The sequence below is a fragment of the Salmo salar genome, chromosome ssa20 (genome assembly GCF_905237065.1).
Source record: "Salmo salar chromosome ssa20, Ssal_v3.1, whole genome shotgun sequence".
In the NCBI taxonomy this organism is placed as follows: Eukaryota; Metazoa; Chordata; class Actinopteri; order Salmoniformes; family Salmonidae; genus Salmo; species Salmo salar.
In genome coordinates, this window is record NC_059461.1 from 76,049,129 (window position 1) to 76,065,952 (window position 16,824).

A 16,824-nucleotide genomic window follows, 5' to 3' on the forward strand; every position below is an offset into this window, starting at 1 on the left:
AAGGCTTTGTGTTCCATAACGTATCCAATGTTGTTAGCCGTGTGGTTTGTTTCTCTCTCTCTCTCTCCCTCTCTGGTTCTCTCTCTCTGTCCAGCTCCCTCTTTCTCTCTCTGTCTCTCTCTGTCTATCTATCTCTTTCTTTCTCACTGTTTCTCTCTATCTCACTGTCTGTCAGTTAAGAAACCAAACTTTTCAATATACTGTTGACAAAAGGAGGATGAGAGTACTGATAGTCACAATAAGTAAACATCCTTTACACTTTCCCTCTCTGTCTTTTCCTTCTTTCTACTGTACCTCTCCTCCCTACACACTTTCTCTCTATTCAAACATTACTCAAGTAGATACTGTATGTACCTACAGGGAATGGTTTCCACAGGAGAGTGTGTTGGTTTCATGACAACTATAATCTTCTTCTTCTTCTTTGTCTTCTTCTTGTTTGATATAATGGCGGTGTGCAAACCAATGTTAAAGGTGCATGTCACCACCTACTGTGCAGAAGTGTGTGGTCAATCTTGGTTTACAACATTAGCTCCACATTTCTAAATCCTACTACATAACTCAGAACTTCTGGGAAAATCAAAAATATCCTTCAAATAGATCCTCCCTCAACCCCAAATCCCTTCCAAACACCCCCAACCCTGTCCAACCCAACTATAACCTTTGACCTCACAGAACAGCTCAATATGATTGGTTGGGTAGATCCAGTCAACAAAGCTGTGTGATTCACACAAACACACCCCCCGCCCGTCTGAGGAGAGGAGTCAGTAAGGTGAGTCTGGAAAGGTGTGGTGACTGTGCCTTCCTAAATCCATCCCCATTGTTGTTTTGTTGATGTGACGTGAGATTGTTTCTGTTATTATTGAGACGTCAAGAAGATCTCTGTGCCTTATTGTGCCTCTAATCTATTTTTAGAAATGAGAATATTTCTCAATGACACAATAACTATTGTGGTTGGATGATCAAGACAGAAACAGATAGTTATTCCTGTGGCATTCTGTATAAGACATGCAGCTTCAGAGAGCTTGTGTTGTTACTCTGTCAGCCTTTCTTCCCCTATCTTTTGGATGTTGTGTAAATGTGTTTGACCCCCAGCCTCTTTCCGCCTGGTCTGATTAGAGGGAGGGAGTTTGATGGTTCGAGGCGAGCACTCTGCTCATACGAGGCCTCGCTGAGTCTCTTTCTCTGCATTATGTCATAATGGAGCCCTGGAATACTATCTGCTGCTGCTGCGTGGAGAAATACAGAGCGAACTTTGAACTCTATTGGTCAGCTACCTGGAGATAAGGAAGGCAGCGGGGAGCGGGTTTAGAGAGGCCGCCACACGACAAGCAGGACAACACGCGACACGTCAGTTGGAGACGCAGTTTTGTACCACACTGGAGGACCTACAGGAGAACTGGCAGGTGTACTGGCTTTTAATGTGTTCTCTGAGGTGTGACAATAACCCCTATACAGGAGAATACATGGTATACACCACTGGGGAACACATCGAAGATCTTGAGAGGAGGGATATAAAGAAAAGTCCTAAAGGAGGGATCAGTGTTCCCTGGCACAGGTAAGTGGCTTTTCTGGTTCTCCAGGGCACAGAAGAGCAGAGCAGAGACAGTCAGACATGCAGGTGAGGCCAGGCTAGGCTCTGGAATGAAAGTAGGTGTCTGCAGTGGTTTTCAAAATAAAATACAAATTAAGAGTACAGGTTATTGTATGGGACAATATACAAAAGTTTTTGAGAAAGATAATTAGTAAATGTACATTTATTTATTGATTTCTTTCCATTTTGATAAGAGATTAAAATGTAAAGATTTGAAAGTTCTTTGTTGATTTAAAAATCTAATTGAATTCATTTTAAGGTTGTGTCTTTGTATTTGGGGTGGGGTTATAATAAATTATTGCAAGGGGGGAAAAATGGGGTCCCCAGAAATTCTGGCGGAAGAAATGGGGCCCTCGTTGCAAAAGTTTGAATACGACTGGGTGAGAAGGATAGAGGGAGAAAGAAAAAGAGAGGGCGGGTTATACACAGAATCATTTCAGCTTAAGGAGAGAGGGGGCTGACTCTGATTGGCTCCATGGGTAACTAACAACACTCCTGCCCCACAGGCAGGGGGAGGAGAGAGAGAGAGAGCTACTGGCCTCAGTGTGCCATGCAGTTGTTAACCTATGTGAGAATGAGCCCTGAAGTGTGTGCTGTGTTGTTGTGTTGCCTCACCGGGACTTGAGATTGACAGGGATGGATTTGCTCCTTGATTCAGGCTAACGTTTGATGGATTCTACGCTCCCCTCTGCCCTGAAGCCAAACCCTACAGGAACAACCCCACAGTCCCGGATCTGAGAACAGGAGTGGGACACACACCCCAAACGGAGCTTGGAGTCCGTTGTCATGGCGATGATGGCCCTGTTCAGGGGCAAGTGGGGTCAAAAGTCACAGGAGCCCCCTGAGAAGCGACCCGCAGCGGCCGTGCACTCCAGCAATCACGAGGAGGATGAGGAGGATGACAGGGTCATCGCCCCCATCCGCAGGAACTCCCGCTTCTACCGTTCCATGAGGAAGAAGAGGATGGCCTCGTCAGAACAACCTGAAAGTAAGAATAGAATACCCCCCTCTTCCCTTCCACTCGGAATTTCACCAAGTGTCTGTGTCTTTTGTATGCTACAGTGAAGAGTCATTAAGTTTGAGAATACAATAACTCATTCAGTTTGAAAATACCTGGGATTTAGGTAGCATGGAATGATGAGAATCTATGTCTACAGCAGTTTTACGAAAGTTCTGAAGTTTGTCTCCATCTAATTTCATGTAAGGCCCTAATTCTAGAGTTTAAAAAGAGCTGGTTGGTTAACTGGTTCTCTTTAGCACTGGTGGAAAAATGACCCAATTTTCATACTTGAGTAAAAGGAAAGATACCTTAGTGGAAAATGACTCAAATAAAAGTGAAAGCCACCCAGTAAAATACTACTTGAGTGAAAGTCGGAAAGTGTTTGGTTTTAAATAAGTATCAAAAGTAAATGAATTGCTAAAGTACACTACATGACCAAGAATATGTGGACACCTGCTCATCATTAATCATCAGCATTAATATGGAGTTGGTCCCCCCTTTGCTGCTGTAACAGCCTCCACTCATCTGTGAAGGTTTTCCACTAGATGTTGAAACATTGCTGCGGGGACTTGCTTCCATTCAGCCACAACTGATGTTGAGCGATTGGGCCTGACTCGCAGTCTGCATTCCAATTCATCACAAAGGTGTTTGATGGGGTTGAGGTCAGGGCTCTGTGCAGGCCAGTCATGTTCCTTAACACCGATTGGCATTGAGCATGGTGATCTTAGGCTTGTGTGCAGCTGCTCGGCCATGGAAACCCACTTCATGAAGCTCCCGACGAACAGTTCTTGTGCTGATGTTGCTTCCAGAGTCAGTTTGGAACAGTAGTGAGTGTTGCAACCGAGGACAGATGATTTTTACGCACTACGCGCTTCAGCACTCGGCGGTACCAATCTGTGAGCTGTGTGGCCTACCACTTTGCATCTGAGCCGTTGTTGCTCCTTGACGTTTCCACTTCACAATAACAGCACTTCCAGTTGACTGGGTCAGCTCTAGCAGGGCAGAAATTCCCTGTAGCTCAGTTGGTAGAGCATGGTGTTTGCAACGCCAGGGTTGTGGGTTCGATTCCCACGGGGGGCCAGCAAAAAAAAAATGTATGAAATTGTATGAAATGTATGCATTCACTACTGTAAGTCGCTCTGGATAAGAGCGTCTGCTAAAATGACTAAAATGTAAAAATGTAAATGTAAATTTGATGAACTGACTTGTTGGAAAGGTGGCATCGTATGAAGGTGCCACGTTGAAAGTCACTGAGCTCTTCAGTAAGGCCATTCAACTGCAAATGTTTGTCTATGGAGATTGCATGGCTGTTTGCACAATTTTATACACCTGTCAGCAACGGTGTGGCTTAAATAGCCGAATACACTAATTTGAAGGGGTATCCACATACTTTTGTGTATATATAGTGTACACTTAAGCATCAACAGTAATAGTTTAAATAATTTCAAATTCCTTATATTAAAGGAATACTTCGGGATTCTGGCAATGAAACCCTGTTTCTACTTACCCAGAGTCAGATGAACTCATGGATACCATTTTTATGTCTCTGCATCCAGTATGAAGGAAGTTAGAGGTATTCGCGAGCCAATGCAAACTGGTGTTAGAGCAATGACTGGAAGTCTACGATATTTTCTAAGTGCTAGCAGTTACCACACACTTCCAGTCATTGCAATATAGATACCATAGACTTCCAGTCATTGTGCTAATGCTAAACTCAGCAAAAGAATAAACGTCCTCTCACTGTCAAATGCGTTTTATTTTCAGCAAACTTAACATGTGTATTTTGTATGAACATAACAAGATTCAACAACTGAGACATAAACTGAACAAGTTCCACAGACATGTGACAGAAATTGAATAACGTGTCCCTGAACAAAGGGAGGGGGGGGGGGGGGCTCAAAATCAAAAGTAACAGTCAGTATCTGGTGTGGCCACCAGCTGCATTAAGTACTGCAGTGCATCTCCTCCTCATGGACTGCACCAGATTTGCCAGTTCTTGCTGTGAGATGTTACCCCACTCTTCCACCAAGTCACCTGCAAGTTCCAGACATTTCTGGGGGGAATGGCCCTAACCCTCACCCTCCAATCCAACAGGTCCTAGACGTGCTCAATAGGATTGAGATCCGGGCTCTTCGCTGGCCATGGCAGAACACTGGCATTCCTATCTTGCAGGAAATCACACACAGAACGAGCAGTATGGCTGGTGGCATTGTCATGCTTGAGGGTCATGTCAGGATGAGCCTGCAGGAAGGGTACCACATGAGGGAGGAGGATGTCTTCCCTGTAATGCACAGCGTTGAGATTGCCTGCAACGAGAACAAGCTCAGTCCGATGATGCTGTGACACACTGCCCCAGACCATGATGAACCCTCCACCTCCAAATCGATCTCGCGTACAGGCCTCGGTGTAATGCTCATTCCTTCAACGATAAATGCGAATCCGACCATCACCCCTGGTGAGACAAAACCGCGACTCGTCAATGAAGAGCACTTTTTGCCAGAACTGCCTGGTCGAGCGATGGTGGGTTTGTGCCCAAAGGCGACATTGTTGCCGGTGATGCCTGGTGAGGACCTGCCTTACAACAGGCCTACAAGCCCTCAGTCCAGCCTTTCTCAGCCTATTGCGGACAGCCTAAGCACTGATGGAGGGATTCTGCGTTCCTGGTGTAACTCGGGCAGTTGTTGTTGCCAACCTGTACCTGTCCCGCAGGTGTGATATTCGGATGTACCGATCCTGTGCAGGTGTTGTTACATCACTGTTCTGCCTCTGCCTCTGTCTCCCTGTAGCGCTGTCTTAGGAGTTTCACAGTATGGACATTGCAATTTATTGCCCTGGCCACATCTGCAGTCCTCATGCCTCTTTGCAGCATGCCTAAGGCATGTTCACGCAGATGAGCAGGGACCTGTCACATCCTGACCAGTAAAGGGGTCATTTTGTTATTGTAGTATGGTCAGGATGTGGCAGGGGTGTGTTAGTTTTGTGTTGTTGGGATTTTGGGGTACTGTTCTATGTCATGTATTTCTATGTTTGTATTTATATGTTCAGGGTTTTGTTTTGGCCTTCAATTGGAGGCAGCTGTTCTTCGTTGCCTCTAATTGTAGGCCATATTTAAGTAGGGGTTTCAGCTTGTGTTTTGTGGGTGTTTGTTTCCATGTATTGTCTGTGTACCTTACAGGACTGTTTTCGTCGGTCTTTTGTTCAGTGTTCATTTCTTTAATAAACAAGAAGATGATTCACATACCCGCTGCATCTTGGTCCCCTCACTACGACGAGTGTGACAGGACCCTGGGCAGCTTTCTTTTGGTGTTTTTCAGAGTCCGTAGAAGGGCCTCTTTAGTGTCCTAAGTTTTCATAACTGTGACCTGGTGCATGTTCATTAATTGTTCATTGAACAAGCATGGGAAACAGTGTTTAACTTCTTACATCTAGGCGTTCCGCCAGCGGAACCCCTAGCCAACAGCCAATGGGTTCGCATGGCGCGAAATACAAAAACAACTAAAATACCACAATTCAATTTTCTCAAACATATGACTATTTTACACCATTTGAAAGATAAACCTCTCCTGAATCCAACCACGTTGTCCGATTTCAAAAAGGCTTTACAGCGAAAGCAAAACATTAGATTATGTTAGGATACCACCACAGCAAAAAAACAACACAGCCATTTTCCTAGCAAGGACAGCCATTTTCCAAGCAAGGGTAGCCGTCCAAAAGCACAAAACCAGCTAAAATTATGCACTAACCTTCGATCTTCATCAGATGACACCCTAGGACATTGTTAGACAATACATGCATTTTTTGTTCCATCAAGTTCATATTTATATCCAAAAAAAACATTTTACATTGGCGCGTGACGTTCAGAAAATGTATTCACCCCAAAATATCCGGTGAACGGGCACCATAATTTACAGAAATACTCATCATAAACGTTGACAAAATATATAACAATTAATTAAAGAAGTATAGATGAACTATTCCTTTATGCAACTGCTTTGTCAGATTTCAAAAAACCTTACGGAGAAAGCACATTGTTCAATATTCTGAGTACTGAGCCCCAAGCTATTCAGTTAGCCGTCCAGCCATGGCATCCACAAAACGCTGAAATATGTAAAAATATTATCTTACCTTTGCTGATCTTCAGGCTGAATGCACTCGGAAGGTCTCCCACTTCCACAAGAAATGTTCATTTGTTTGATAAAGTCCATAATTTATGTCGAAATAAATCCGTTTTGATGGCGCGTCCAGATCACCATTCCAAAATGCATCTATCCACCATCGATGAAAAGTTATAAAGTTCCCTCAGCGTTTGTAGAAACATGTCAAACCATGTTCACAATCAATCTTTAGGGTGTTTTTAACGTAGAATGTCGATAATTTTCCAACCGGACAATAGCAGATTCATTACAGAAGAAAAATAAAAATGGCTAGCCCTACGTGAGCGCGCACGAGGTAAGTCAATGACACCAGGTCGACCACTTACTGTTCCGGGTATTATTCAATCAAATTGCATTGTAGAAGCCTCAAACAAGGTTATAATGACTGTTGACATCTAGTGGAAGCCTTAGGAAGTGCAACATGACCTCACAGACACTGTAGTTTAGATAGAACATCATTTGAAATGACTACAATCATGTGAGGTCAAACTTCCTGGTTGGATTTTTCTCAGGTTTTTACCTGCCATATGAGTTCTGTTATACTCACAGACATCATTCAAACAGTTTTAGAAACTTCAGTGTTTTCTATCCAAATCTACTAATAATATGCATATCCTACCTTCTGAGTCTGAGTAGGAGGCAGTTTAATTTGGGTACGTTTTTCATCCGGCCGTGAAAATACTGCCTCCTATAGTGAAGAGGTTAAACCCTTTACAATGAAGATCTGTGAAGTTATTTGGATTGTTACAAATTATCTTTGAAAGACAGGGTCCTGAAAAAGGGATGTTTCTTTTTTTGCTGAGTTTAGTTAGCAATTGGGGTAACGCTTGTTAGCAACTTCCCTCAAACTGCACACAGATACAAAAATTGTATCCACAAATTAATTTGACTCTGGGGAAGTAGATAAAGGGCTTCATTTCCAAAATCCTGAAGTATCCCTTTATGCAAACCAGATTGCATGATTTTCTTATTATTTATTTTTTTAATTTACAGATAACCAGGGGGACGCAAACACACAGACATAATTTACAAACTAAGCATTTGTGTTTAATGAGCCTGCCAGATCAGAGGCAGTAAGGATGACCAGAGATGTTCTCTTTAAGTGTGTGAATTGGAAAATATTCCTATCCTGCTAAGCAATCAAAATATAAGGAGTACTTTTGGGTGTCAGGGAAAATGTATGGAATAAAAAAGTACCTTATTTCTTTAGGAATGTGGTGAAGTAAAAGTTGTCAAAAATAGAAATAGTTGTTATTCTGTGGTGTTCCATAGACCGCAGAACAGGAGCGGTTGTATTGTTCTACAGAGAACACAGGCTTGACAGTCGGACGGTCCTGAGAGCTAATGAAACCAGAGGAACCGGTTCCAGTGTTCTTCTAGCCACCCGCCTTTAACCTCCAGCCTACAAGCTTCATATAGCCTGAGGCTGGAGAGGAGAGCTATCACCACTGAAATGCACCTTTCCCACTGGGCAAAAAATGGTTGAATCAACGTTGTTTCCACGTAATTACAATGTGACGACGTTGAATCAACTTGGAAAACTGATTTGGATTTACAAAAAGTAATCGACCCGTAAGGGAATTTAGTTTCTATTAACTGAAATTCAATAACAGGGTGACATTTTTGTTGTTGAATTCAAGTTAAATTCCCATTAGTTGACAACTCAACCAAGTGAAAATCAAAACTAGATGGTCAACTGACGTCTGTTCCCTGTGGGTTGTTAACATTTACTACATACCATAATATATTGCTATTGTCAACAAAGTATTCAGATACATGAATGTGTAGGCCAATGGACAATGAACTGTGTGACTACACTAGTGCATTCTACGGCAGTATTGTATGCTGTTTTTATTTCAACCATCCCCCTATTTTTGTTTATTACCCCAAATAAAGGTGACACCTGTACGTGGTGCAGGTTTCCAGGAATAGACACAGACAGTTCATTTCTCCAGGACTCTTTCCTGGTCCCTGGTAGACTTTGCCCAGCCTGTGGGATAGGCTTTTAGGGTGTGAGGGAAATCGCTTTATTTATGACCAGTTAGGTCAGGAGAGTCAGGTGCCCTAGTTAAACAAGAGTACGTTGTATAACTTGTCATAAAACATATGGGACCATTCTAAAATAGGATGAGAAGAGGTGATACTCTTAGATGACCTAAACATCAAAGACTGTAGCCGTTGACATTTCATTCTTGAAGGATTTGAGTCCTTTGAGATGAAGTCAAACCATTATTCAACCTATAGTCAAAGCTGGTTACGATTTTCACTTTGGGGATAACCTTATCTTATCTCTGTCCAAGTGCTCTTTCTTATTATGGGAGTTGTATAATAATTGTTGTTGAACTTTTCATTTCCCATATGCTCTCAAAACAATCTTGAATCTACAGGAATGATGTACAGTAATGGTTGGATGAGTTTAGAAAGGTAGGTTGATGTTTGTGTAAATGACCTACATGTTGGCTAGTAAGGAGTTTGTTGTGGATGATCTTACAGTACTGTGACAGCTGCATTTTTAGTGCCGGATTGTGGATGTGTTTTTTTTTCTCTATGTTGCTATGAACAAGTGCAGTGGGTGCCCTTGTGTGGGACTGGAATGGCTGTTTTTCCTAGCCACTGAGGTGTGTGGGAGTGGACTGTCTGTTTCGTTGCTACGGAGGTGTGTGTGTGTGTGTGGGACTGGACTGTCTGTTTCGTTGCTACGGAGGTGTGTGTGTGTGTGGGACTGGACTGGCTGTTTCGTTGCTACGGAGGTGTGTGTGTGTGTGTGGGACTGGACTGTCTGTTTCGTTGCTACGGAGGTGTGTGTGTGTGTGGGACTGGACTGTCTGTTTCGTTGCTACGGAGGTGTGTGTGTGTGTGGGACTGGACTGGCTGTTTCGTTGCTACGGAGGTGTGTGTGTGTGTGGGACTGGACTGGCTGTTTCGTTGCTACGGAGGTGTGTGTGTGTGTGTGTGGGACTGGACTGGCTGTTTCGTTGCTACGGAGGTGTGTGTGTGTGTGGGACTGGACTGGCTGTTTCGTTGCTACGGAGGTGTGTGTGTGTGTGGGACTGGACTGGCTGTTTCGTTGCTACGGAGGTGTGTGTGTGTGTGGGACTGGACTGTCTGTTTCGTTGCTACGGAGGTGTGTGTGTGTGTGGGACTGGACTGGCTGTTTCGTTGCTACGGAGGTGTGTGTGTGTGTGGGACTGGACTGGCTGTTTCGTGGTGTTAGGCTCTAACTTTCAGAGTAAGAACTCAACGGACACTATGAAAGCTCAAACCAAGTTTATTCTTCCCAAAGGATCAAACAGCTGGACAGACAACGACATATTCACACAAGCACTGATATTTAATCTTTTCTCCGATGCGGAGTTTCCTCCAACACATCTGAACAGCCAATGCATATCTGTTGCTAGACAGAACCTTAGTGATACCTGTTCTTCCTCACTTCATCTGACCTGACCTCTGCCCCAAAGTGCTCACTCCTCCCCAACTCACGGCTGTCATGGTGTCTCTTCTCCTCCCAGATGATCCCTCCCATAGGATCCCTGATGGCTAATAACAACATATCCTGACATAATGTAAATGTTATACATTACCCTCTCTCCCTCAGTGACAGCAATAAGTATATTTCATATTCTCAGAACCCAACAGTAGCTACTGAGGTGTGTGGGACTGGACTGGCTGTTTCATAGCTACTGAGGTGTGTGTGGGACTGGACTGGCTGTTTCATAGCTACTGAGGTGTGTGTGGGACTGGACTGGCTGTTTCATAGCTACTGAGGTGTGTGTGGGACTGGACTGGCTGTTTCATAGCTACTGAGGTGTGTGTGGGACTGGACTGGCTGTTTCATAGCTACTGAGGTGTGTGTGGGACTGGACTGGCTGTTTCATAGCTACTGAGGTGTGTGTGTGTGTGTGGGACTGGACTGGCTGTTTCATAGCTACTGAGGTGTGTGTGTGTGTGTGTGTGTGTGGGACTGGACTGGCTGTTTCATAGCTACTGAGGTGTGTGTGTGTGTGTGTGTGGGGGACTGGCTGTTTCATAGCTACTGAGGTGTGTGTGTGTGTGTGTGTGTGTGTGTGGGACTGGCTGTTTCATAGCTACTGAGGTGTGTGTGTGTGTGTGTGGGACTGGACTGGCTGTTTCATAGCTACTGAGGTGTGTGTGTGTGTGTGGGGGACTGGACTGGCTGTTTCATAGCTACTGAGGTTGTGTGTGTGTGTGTGTGTGTGTGTGTGTGTGTGGGGGGGGGGGGGGGGGACTGGACTGGCTGTTTCATAGCTACTGAGGTGTATGGGACTGGGTTGACTGTTTCATTGCTACTGAGGTGTGTGTGGGACTGGACTGGCTGTTTCCTAGCTGCTGAGGTGTGTGTGTGTGGGACTGGCTTTTTCATAGCTACTGAGGTGTGTGTGTGTGTGTGTGTGTGGGACTGGACTGGCTGTTTCCTAGCTACTGAGGTGTGTGTGTGTGTGTGTGGGACTGGACTGGCTGTTTCATAGCTACTGAGATGTGTGTGTGTGTGTGGGACTGGACTGGCTGTTTCCTAGCTGCTGAGGTGTGTGTGTGTGTGTGGGGGGGGGACTGGACTGGCTGTTTCCTAGCTGCTGAGGTGTGTGTGTGTGTGTGTGGGGGACTGGACTGGCTGTTTCATAGCTACTGAGGTGTGTGTGGGACTGGACTGGCTGTTTCATAGCTACTGAGGTGTGTGTGGGACTGGACTGGCTGTTTCATAGCTACTGAGGTGTGTGTGAGACTGGACTGGCTGTTTCATAGCTACTGAGGTGTGTGTGAGACTGGACTGGCTGTTTCATAGCTACTGAGGTGTGTGTGAGACTGGACTGGCTGTTTCATAGCTACTGAGGTGTGTGTGGGACTGGACTGGCTGTTTTATAGCTACTGAGGTGTGTGTGGGACTGGACTGGCTGTTTCATAGCTACTGAGGTGTGTGTGAGACTGGACTGGCTGTTTCATAGCTACTGAGGTGTGTGTGGGACTGGACTGGCTGTTTCATAGCTACTGAGGTGTGTGGGACTGGACTGGCTGTTTTATAGCTACTGAGGTGTGTGTGGGACTGGACTGGCTGTTTCATAGCTACTGAGGTGTGTGTGAGACTGGACTGGCTGTTTTATAGCTACTGAGGTGTGTGTGGGACTGGACTGGCTGTTTCATAGCTACTGAGGTGTGTGTGAGACTGGACTGGCTGTTTCATAGCTACTGAGGTGTGTGTGTGAGACTGGACTGGCTGTTTTATAGCTACTGAGGTGTGTGGGACTGGACTGGCTGTTTCATAGCTACTGAGGTGTGTGTGGGACTGGACTGGCTGTTTTATAGCTACTGAGGTGTGTGTGGGACTGGACTGGCTGTTTCATAGCTACTGAGGTGTGTGTGGGACTGGACTGGCTGTTTCATAGCTACTGAGGTGTGTGTGAGACTGGACTGGCTGTTTCATAGCTACTGAGGTGTGTGTGAGACTGGACTGGCTGTTTCATAGCTACTGAGGTGTGTGTGAGACTGGACTGGCTGTTTTATAGCTACTGAGGTGTGTGGGACTGGACTGGCTGTTTCATAGCTACTGAGGTGTGTGTGGGACTGGACTGGCTGTTTTATAGCTACTGAGGTGTGTGTGGGACTGGACTGGCTGTTTCATAGCTACTGAGGTGTGTGTGGGACTGGACTGGCTGTTTCATAGCTACTGAGGTGTGTGTGAGACTGGACTGGCTGTTTTATAGCTACTGAGGTGTGTGGGACTGGACTGGCTGTTTCATAGCTACTGAGGTGTGTGTGGGACTGGACTGGCTGTTTTATAGCTACTGAGGTGTGTGTGAGACTGGACTGGCTGTTTCATAGCTACTGAGGTGTGTGTGGGACTGGACTGGCTGTTTCATAGCTACTGAGGTGTGTGTGTGAGACTGGACTGGCTGTTTCATAGCTACTGAGGTGAAGTTACCGCCAGGTAAATCTATGATGTTGAAATGCCTATTTACTCTGTTCCATCTGACTGCGCAATCCACTGTCTTATCAGCTAAACCAGGCCATTTATATACTAGATCTACACTGTCAAAAGTGTCTAGACATTATCTCCTGTTTCTTCTAGACAAGCATTTGGGTTTTCAACATTGGAGATTTGTAATTACCTTGCTGGCTGTCTCTCTGATATTTGCAACATTGTTTCAACATTTAAATTCGATCTCCAGCTGCTCATTAGCTCATTGTTATGGATATATCCCCAAAAAATCACTAGACAAGAGATTAAACCCAAATGCAGCTACTTTGCTGTTATTCTGGCTACACTGTTAGGCGTGACTGTGTTAGTTGGCTAGCTAGCAAGCAAGGGATAAGAACGTTACCAACCATCATGGCAACGGAACATTTTAGAACGAACGACTGGGTCGTGTCCATAGATGTAGAACAAAAAAAACGTAATGCCTGTGTTGCCTCTCTGGCAACCGATAGAACGAATGACAAGCTGGCTTGGGTACCAACCATTGATTTGTGTCTGGACTATATCTCATGGAAGTATTAAAGAGTATGAATAAGTTCATAAAGATTTCAATGAAAATATGTCAATCATTATTTGAACATGTTGGTAACCCGTTGTATGAAAGTGATAATGCCAGAGAAGCTGGTGTTTGGAGGATATATTGGTATGGTTACCTGTCCAAGACGAACCCGTGCCAATATATCCTCCAAACACCGGCTTCTTGGGCATTATCAACTAGAACAACATGTGCCTTTGCCCTCTGTGGTCTTAGATCAGCAGAAAAAGGTGGCACTTAACTGATGCGTATCATTCATTACTTAATGGGTGGGTGAATAGAACTTCTGTAACAACAATAACCTGGAACATATGGAAGCAATTGACCCCAAATAAGCAGGAGGTAATCTCAGAAAAGGGGAATTTGAAGGCTAGCTATCCAGATTGGTCCATGTAATCTGAGGTCCTTGGAAAGTCCCTACCTCATTAAAATTGACATTTTTAAATGGTTAAAGTAAGGGTTAAGGTTTAGGGTAGGAACATCCCAAGGATTCTGGATAGCACTGACCTATCAAGCTCTTTCATGTCAGTGAAGATTAGATAGGTCAAAGAACAGGAGGTACCTTGGCCACTGGAGTGTTGAGAAAGTTCAAACTGTATGCCCATTGGCCAGAATCTTATAACGCTATCCCATCATCTCCCTACTCGATTTACCTTATTCCCTTAATCCTTTAAGTGGTGACAGTGATAGTCTGCCAAGCTTATACTCTTCTGAGGAGTTCTGGGTTAATATTATGGTCTGTCTGAGTCAGCAACCAGGAAGTAGAGGATTCAGCTAGCTAAGGACGAGTTTCCTGACCAAAAATGCTACCACCCCGAAAGTCCAATGTGTTTGTGACCTCATGTACCACATTCAAAATATAATATTGTCCTTTTGTTTTAGTTGTATAGACAATTGTTGACACATCTCAATGTCTCTTTTGTTAAATTGGATTCACACAGCTGTTTATCAAGAGCTTAAAGCTGACTAAATCAAATTTCACTGTGTGAGTGTTCTCGTGAGATAATCACTCACTTAACACACCCACTTGGTGTCAGTTTGCCAGAGGAAAATCAGGCCTGAACGGTGTTAGTCAGTGGTGCAGCAGCTTTTATAGAACCAGAATGGAGCTGCTAGGCAAACAGTGCCATTGAAAAACAATCACTAAGTAGACTAGTTCAGCACTGAGAGGAAAACCCAGTTATTCACGTGAAAACACTCTCTCTCAATCCAACACTCAAACACTCTCTCTCCTAGCAACACATTCTTCCATTTAAAGGAAGTTTCAAAGTCATGACCACCTGCCAATCAGCCCTGTGTGTGTGTGTGTGTGTGTGTGTGTGTGTGTGTGTGTGTGTGTGTGTGTGTGTGTGTGTGTGTGTGTGTTTTAATAGAGGAAAATGGAGCTAGAGTATGTTTCCTCTTTGCTCACACCCCTTTCCCTTAATTATCTTCTCTCTCCCTCTTTCAGGCCCTGCAGTCTCTCTGAGGCCTGGCCCGGAGCCCAGCCCAGCCAGCAGGTCAGGCAGCAGCACCCTCAGTGTCCCTGATCTCCAGAAAACTCCCCTATCTCCCCGGGCACGACGGTGAGCCTTGCCATAAGCCAGGCCAGACTGATTCAAACCCAGACACTCACACGCAGACACACACTCAAACTGAGAAGCAACCAATTTATACCCATCTTTTATGAGCTGCCTTTCCATTGAGTGAGATATGAGCCTAGAGCAAGCTGCACTGCTCTTTGTCCCATATATTGTGTCAAGAAATATCTGTTTTCTGAGTGTGTTACAGTTAAATTTACATTTTAGTAATTTAGCAGATGCTCTTATATAGAGTGACTTAAAGTATTGAGTGCATACATTTTCATACTTTTTTTGTTACTGTAATACAGTTAGAGTTATATTTGCCTCATCTTCAAGTAGAGATATCTCTTTTGCTTATTGTTATTGCAGCTGCTTATTACTGTGTACCTGTTGTATATAGTATGCCAACATCTCCACGTCCACTCCATTCTGGAACTGCGTTGCCAAGCAACGGGGAGCCCAGGAGCCCACACATACTTTCTAGCGGGGCCTCTTCCCCTCTTTGGATGAGGAGCGGAGGAGGAGGAGGAGGAGGGAGGAAGAGCGTATATGCTTCTCCAGCTAGCGGTCAGTGTGGAGGGGGCTCCACTTCCTCCATCTCCGTTTCTAGCGCTCTGTTGTACCGGACACATGGCATGCGCGCACACACTGAAGACATGGAGAGCCTCTCAGAATGCATCGCCGCCTGCTCTGTACGGGAGCCCGGAGGGGACACACAGTCACCGCAACCAGCGGAAGAGGGGGTCGATGTAGAGGGAGTCAAACTCAGGTAAAAAGATGGGGAGAAGAACTGTTGGGTTCTGCAAGTGGTTATTATGTGCTAATTGGCAATTGATTAGTGAAAGTGCAGTATGTTGCAGGTGATTTATTTCTGTGTAATAATATGCTGAAGAGGGTGAGCTTATTGAAGAGGTGCTCAGTGAAGTACTAAAACAGTACGTAGTGAGCTAGGCAATGTGGAGATAGACATGTAGTCCTCAGATTTCTTTTTTGTGAGTTGCAGCATTTCTGTACCTTCTATCAAATCCATCTTGGTAGCAAAAAGGAGTCCCTGGGCTCTGGTTTAAATCTTGCGGCATGAATATATTCCTTATTTTATGTGAATCTTCTTTTTAAAATGCATATTATTGATTTTGAGGATGGAATCTCACATAGAAGGAATGTCTGTGGGAACAAGGATCTATTGGTAGCCTGTTGAGATGTGAATATCTAACATTTCTCATGCAGTGTCAGGAGGCCACACATAATGAACAGATGGTATTTGGACAATGTGAAATGAAGTGCTCTCAATCTGACTCTCATAGACCTCCAGATGCTCCAATGATTGTCCTCGAATTGTTGTAAATTATAGGATGAACAGTGCTTTGCCGTTGACGTCAAAGCATCTCCTTGCTCATCTCTCGTCTTTATTTTTCTTTCTTTCTCTCATTCTCTCTTTCTCTACTCAGTTTGGTGAGCAATGGGGAAAGAAAGGGCTCAACACCATTGAAAATAGAATCCATCTGCTACAGTCTCAACATTGTCAAGAACATTGGTGAGAAAAATGTAGCCAGTAGAACTGTCAATTCCATGCAAGTTGGAGGTAACATATGTATTCCACCCACAGCACTTCAACCTCCAGAGCTGCTGCTGCACTGACATAATGATATTCTCTGTTCCACCACACACACATGCGCAGATAGTGGTACACACAAACACATGCAGGTACACGCATCAATGCAGGTATACACACACACACACACACACACACACACACACACACACACACACACACACACACACACACACACACACACACACACACACACACACTGCTGTTAACAATGACATTGCCTTAAAAATAACAAGATTTCCCTGAAGTTGCATCCATCTATCACTTAAAACTTCACTGTGCATCCGTCAAGGTTGAAGGTTAAGTTTAGTGTGTGGCGGGGCTCTGTTCTCTGTACTTACAGTAATGGGTATAGATGAGTTCAGAGCAAGGTCAAAGGTC

At 44.5% G+C, this 16,824-nt stretch overlaps 1 protein-coding gene across 3 annotated transcripts in view; it reads left to right on the forward strand.

Annotated features, from left to right (window-relative positions):
• The first annotated feature begins 806 nt into the window (after positions 1-806).
• LOC106581351 (ephexin-1) overlaps positions 807-16,824 on the forward strand; it is a 28,987-nt gene continuing 12,969 nt past the window's right edge. The window contains exons 1-5 of one of the 3 annotated variants that reach the window (XM_045703945.1): positions 807-1,555; positions 2,250-2,579; positions 14,720-14,834; positions 15,232-15,600; positions 16,280-16,365. In XM_045703945.1, the coding sequence (XP_045559901.1) occupies positions 2,378-2,579; positions 14,720-14,834; positions 15,232-15,600; positions 16,280-16,365 (772 nt within the window). In that variant the 5' untranslated portion in view covers positions 807-1,555; positions 2,250-2,377. Of the gene's footprint in view, positions 1,556-2,249; positions 2,580-8,939; positions 9,170-14,719; positions 14,835-15,231; positions 15,601-16,279; positions 16,366-16,824 lie in introns of those variants that run through there. The other 2 variants (XM_014163353.2, XM_045703946.1) reach the window with 2 other exon arrangements.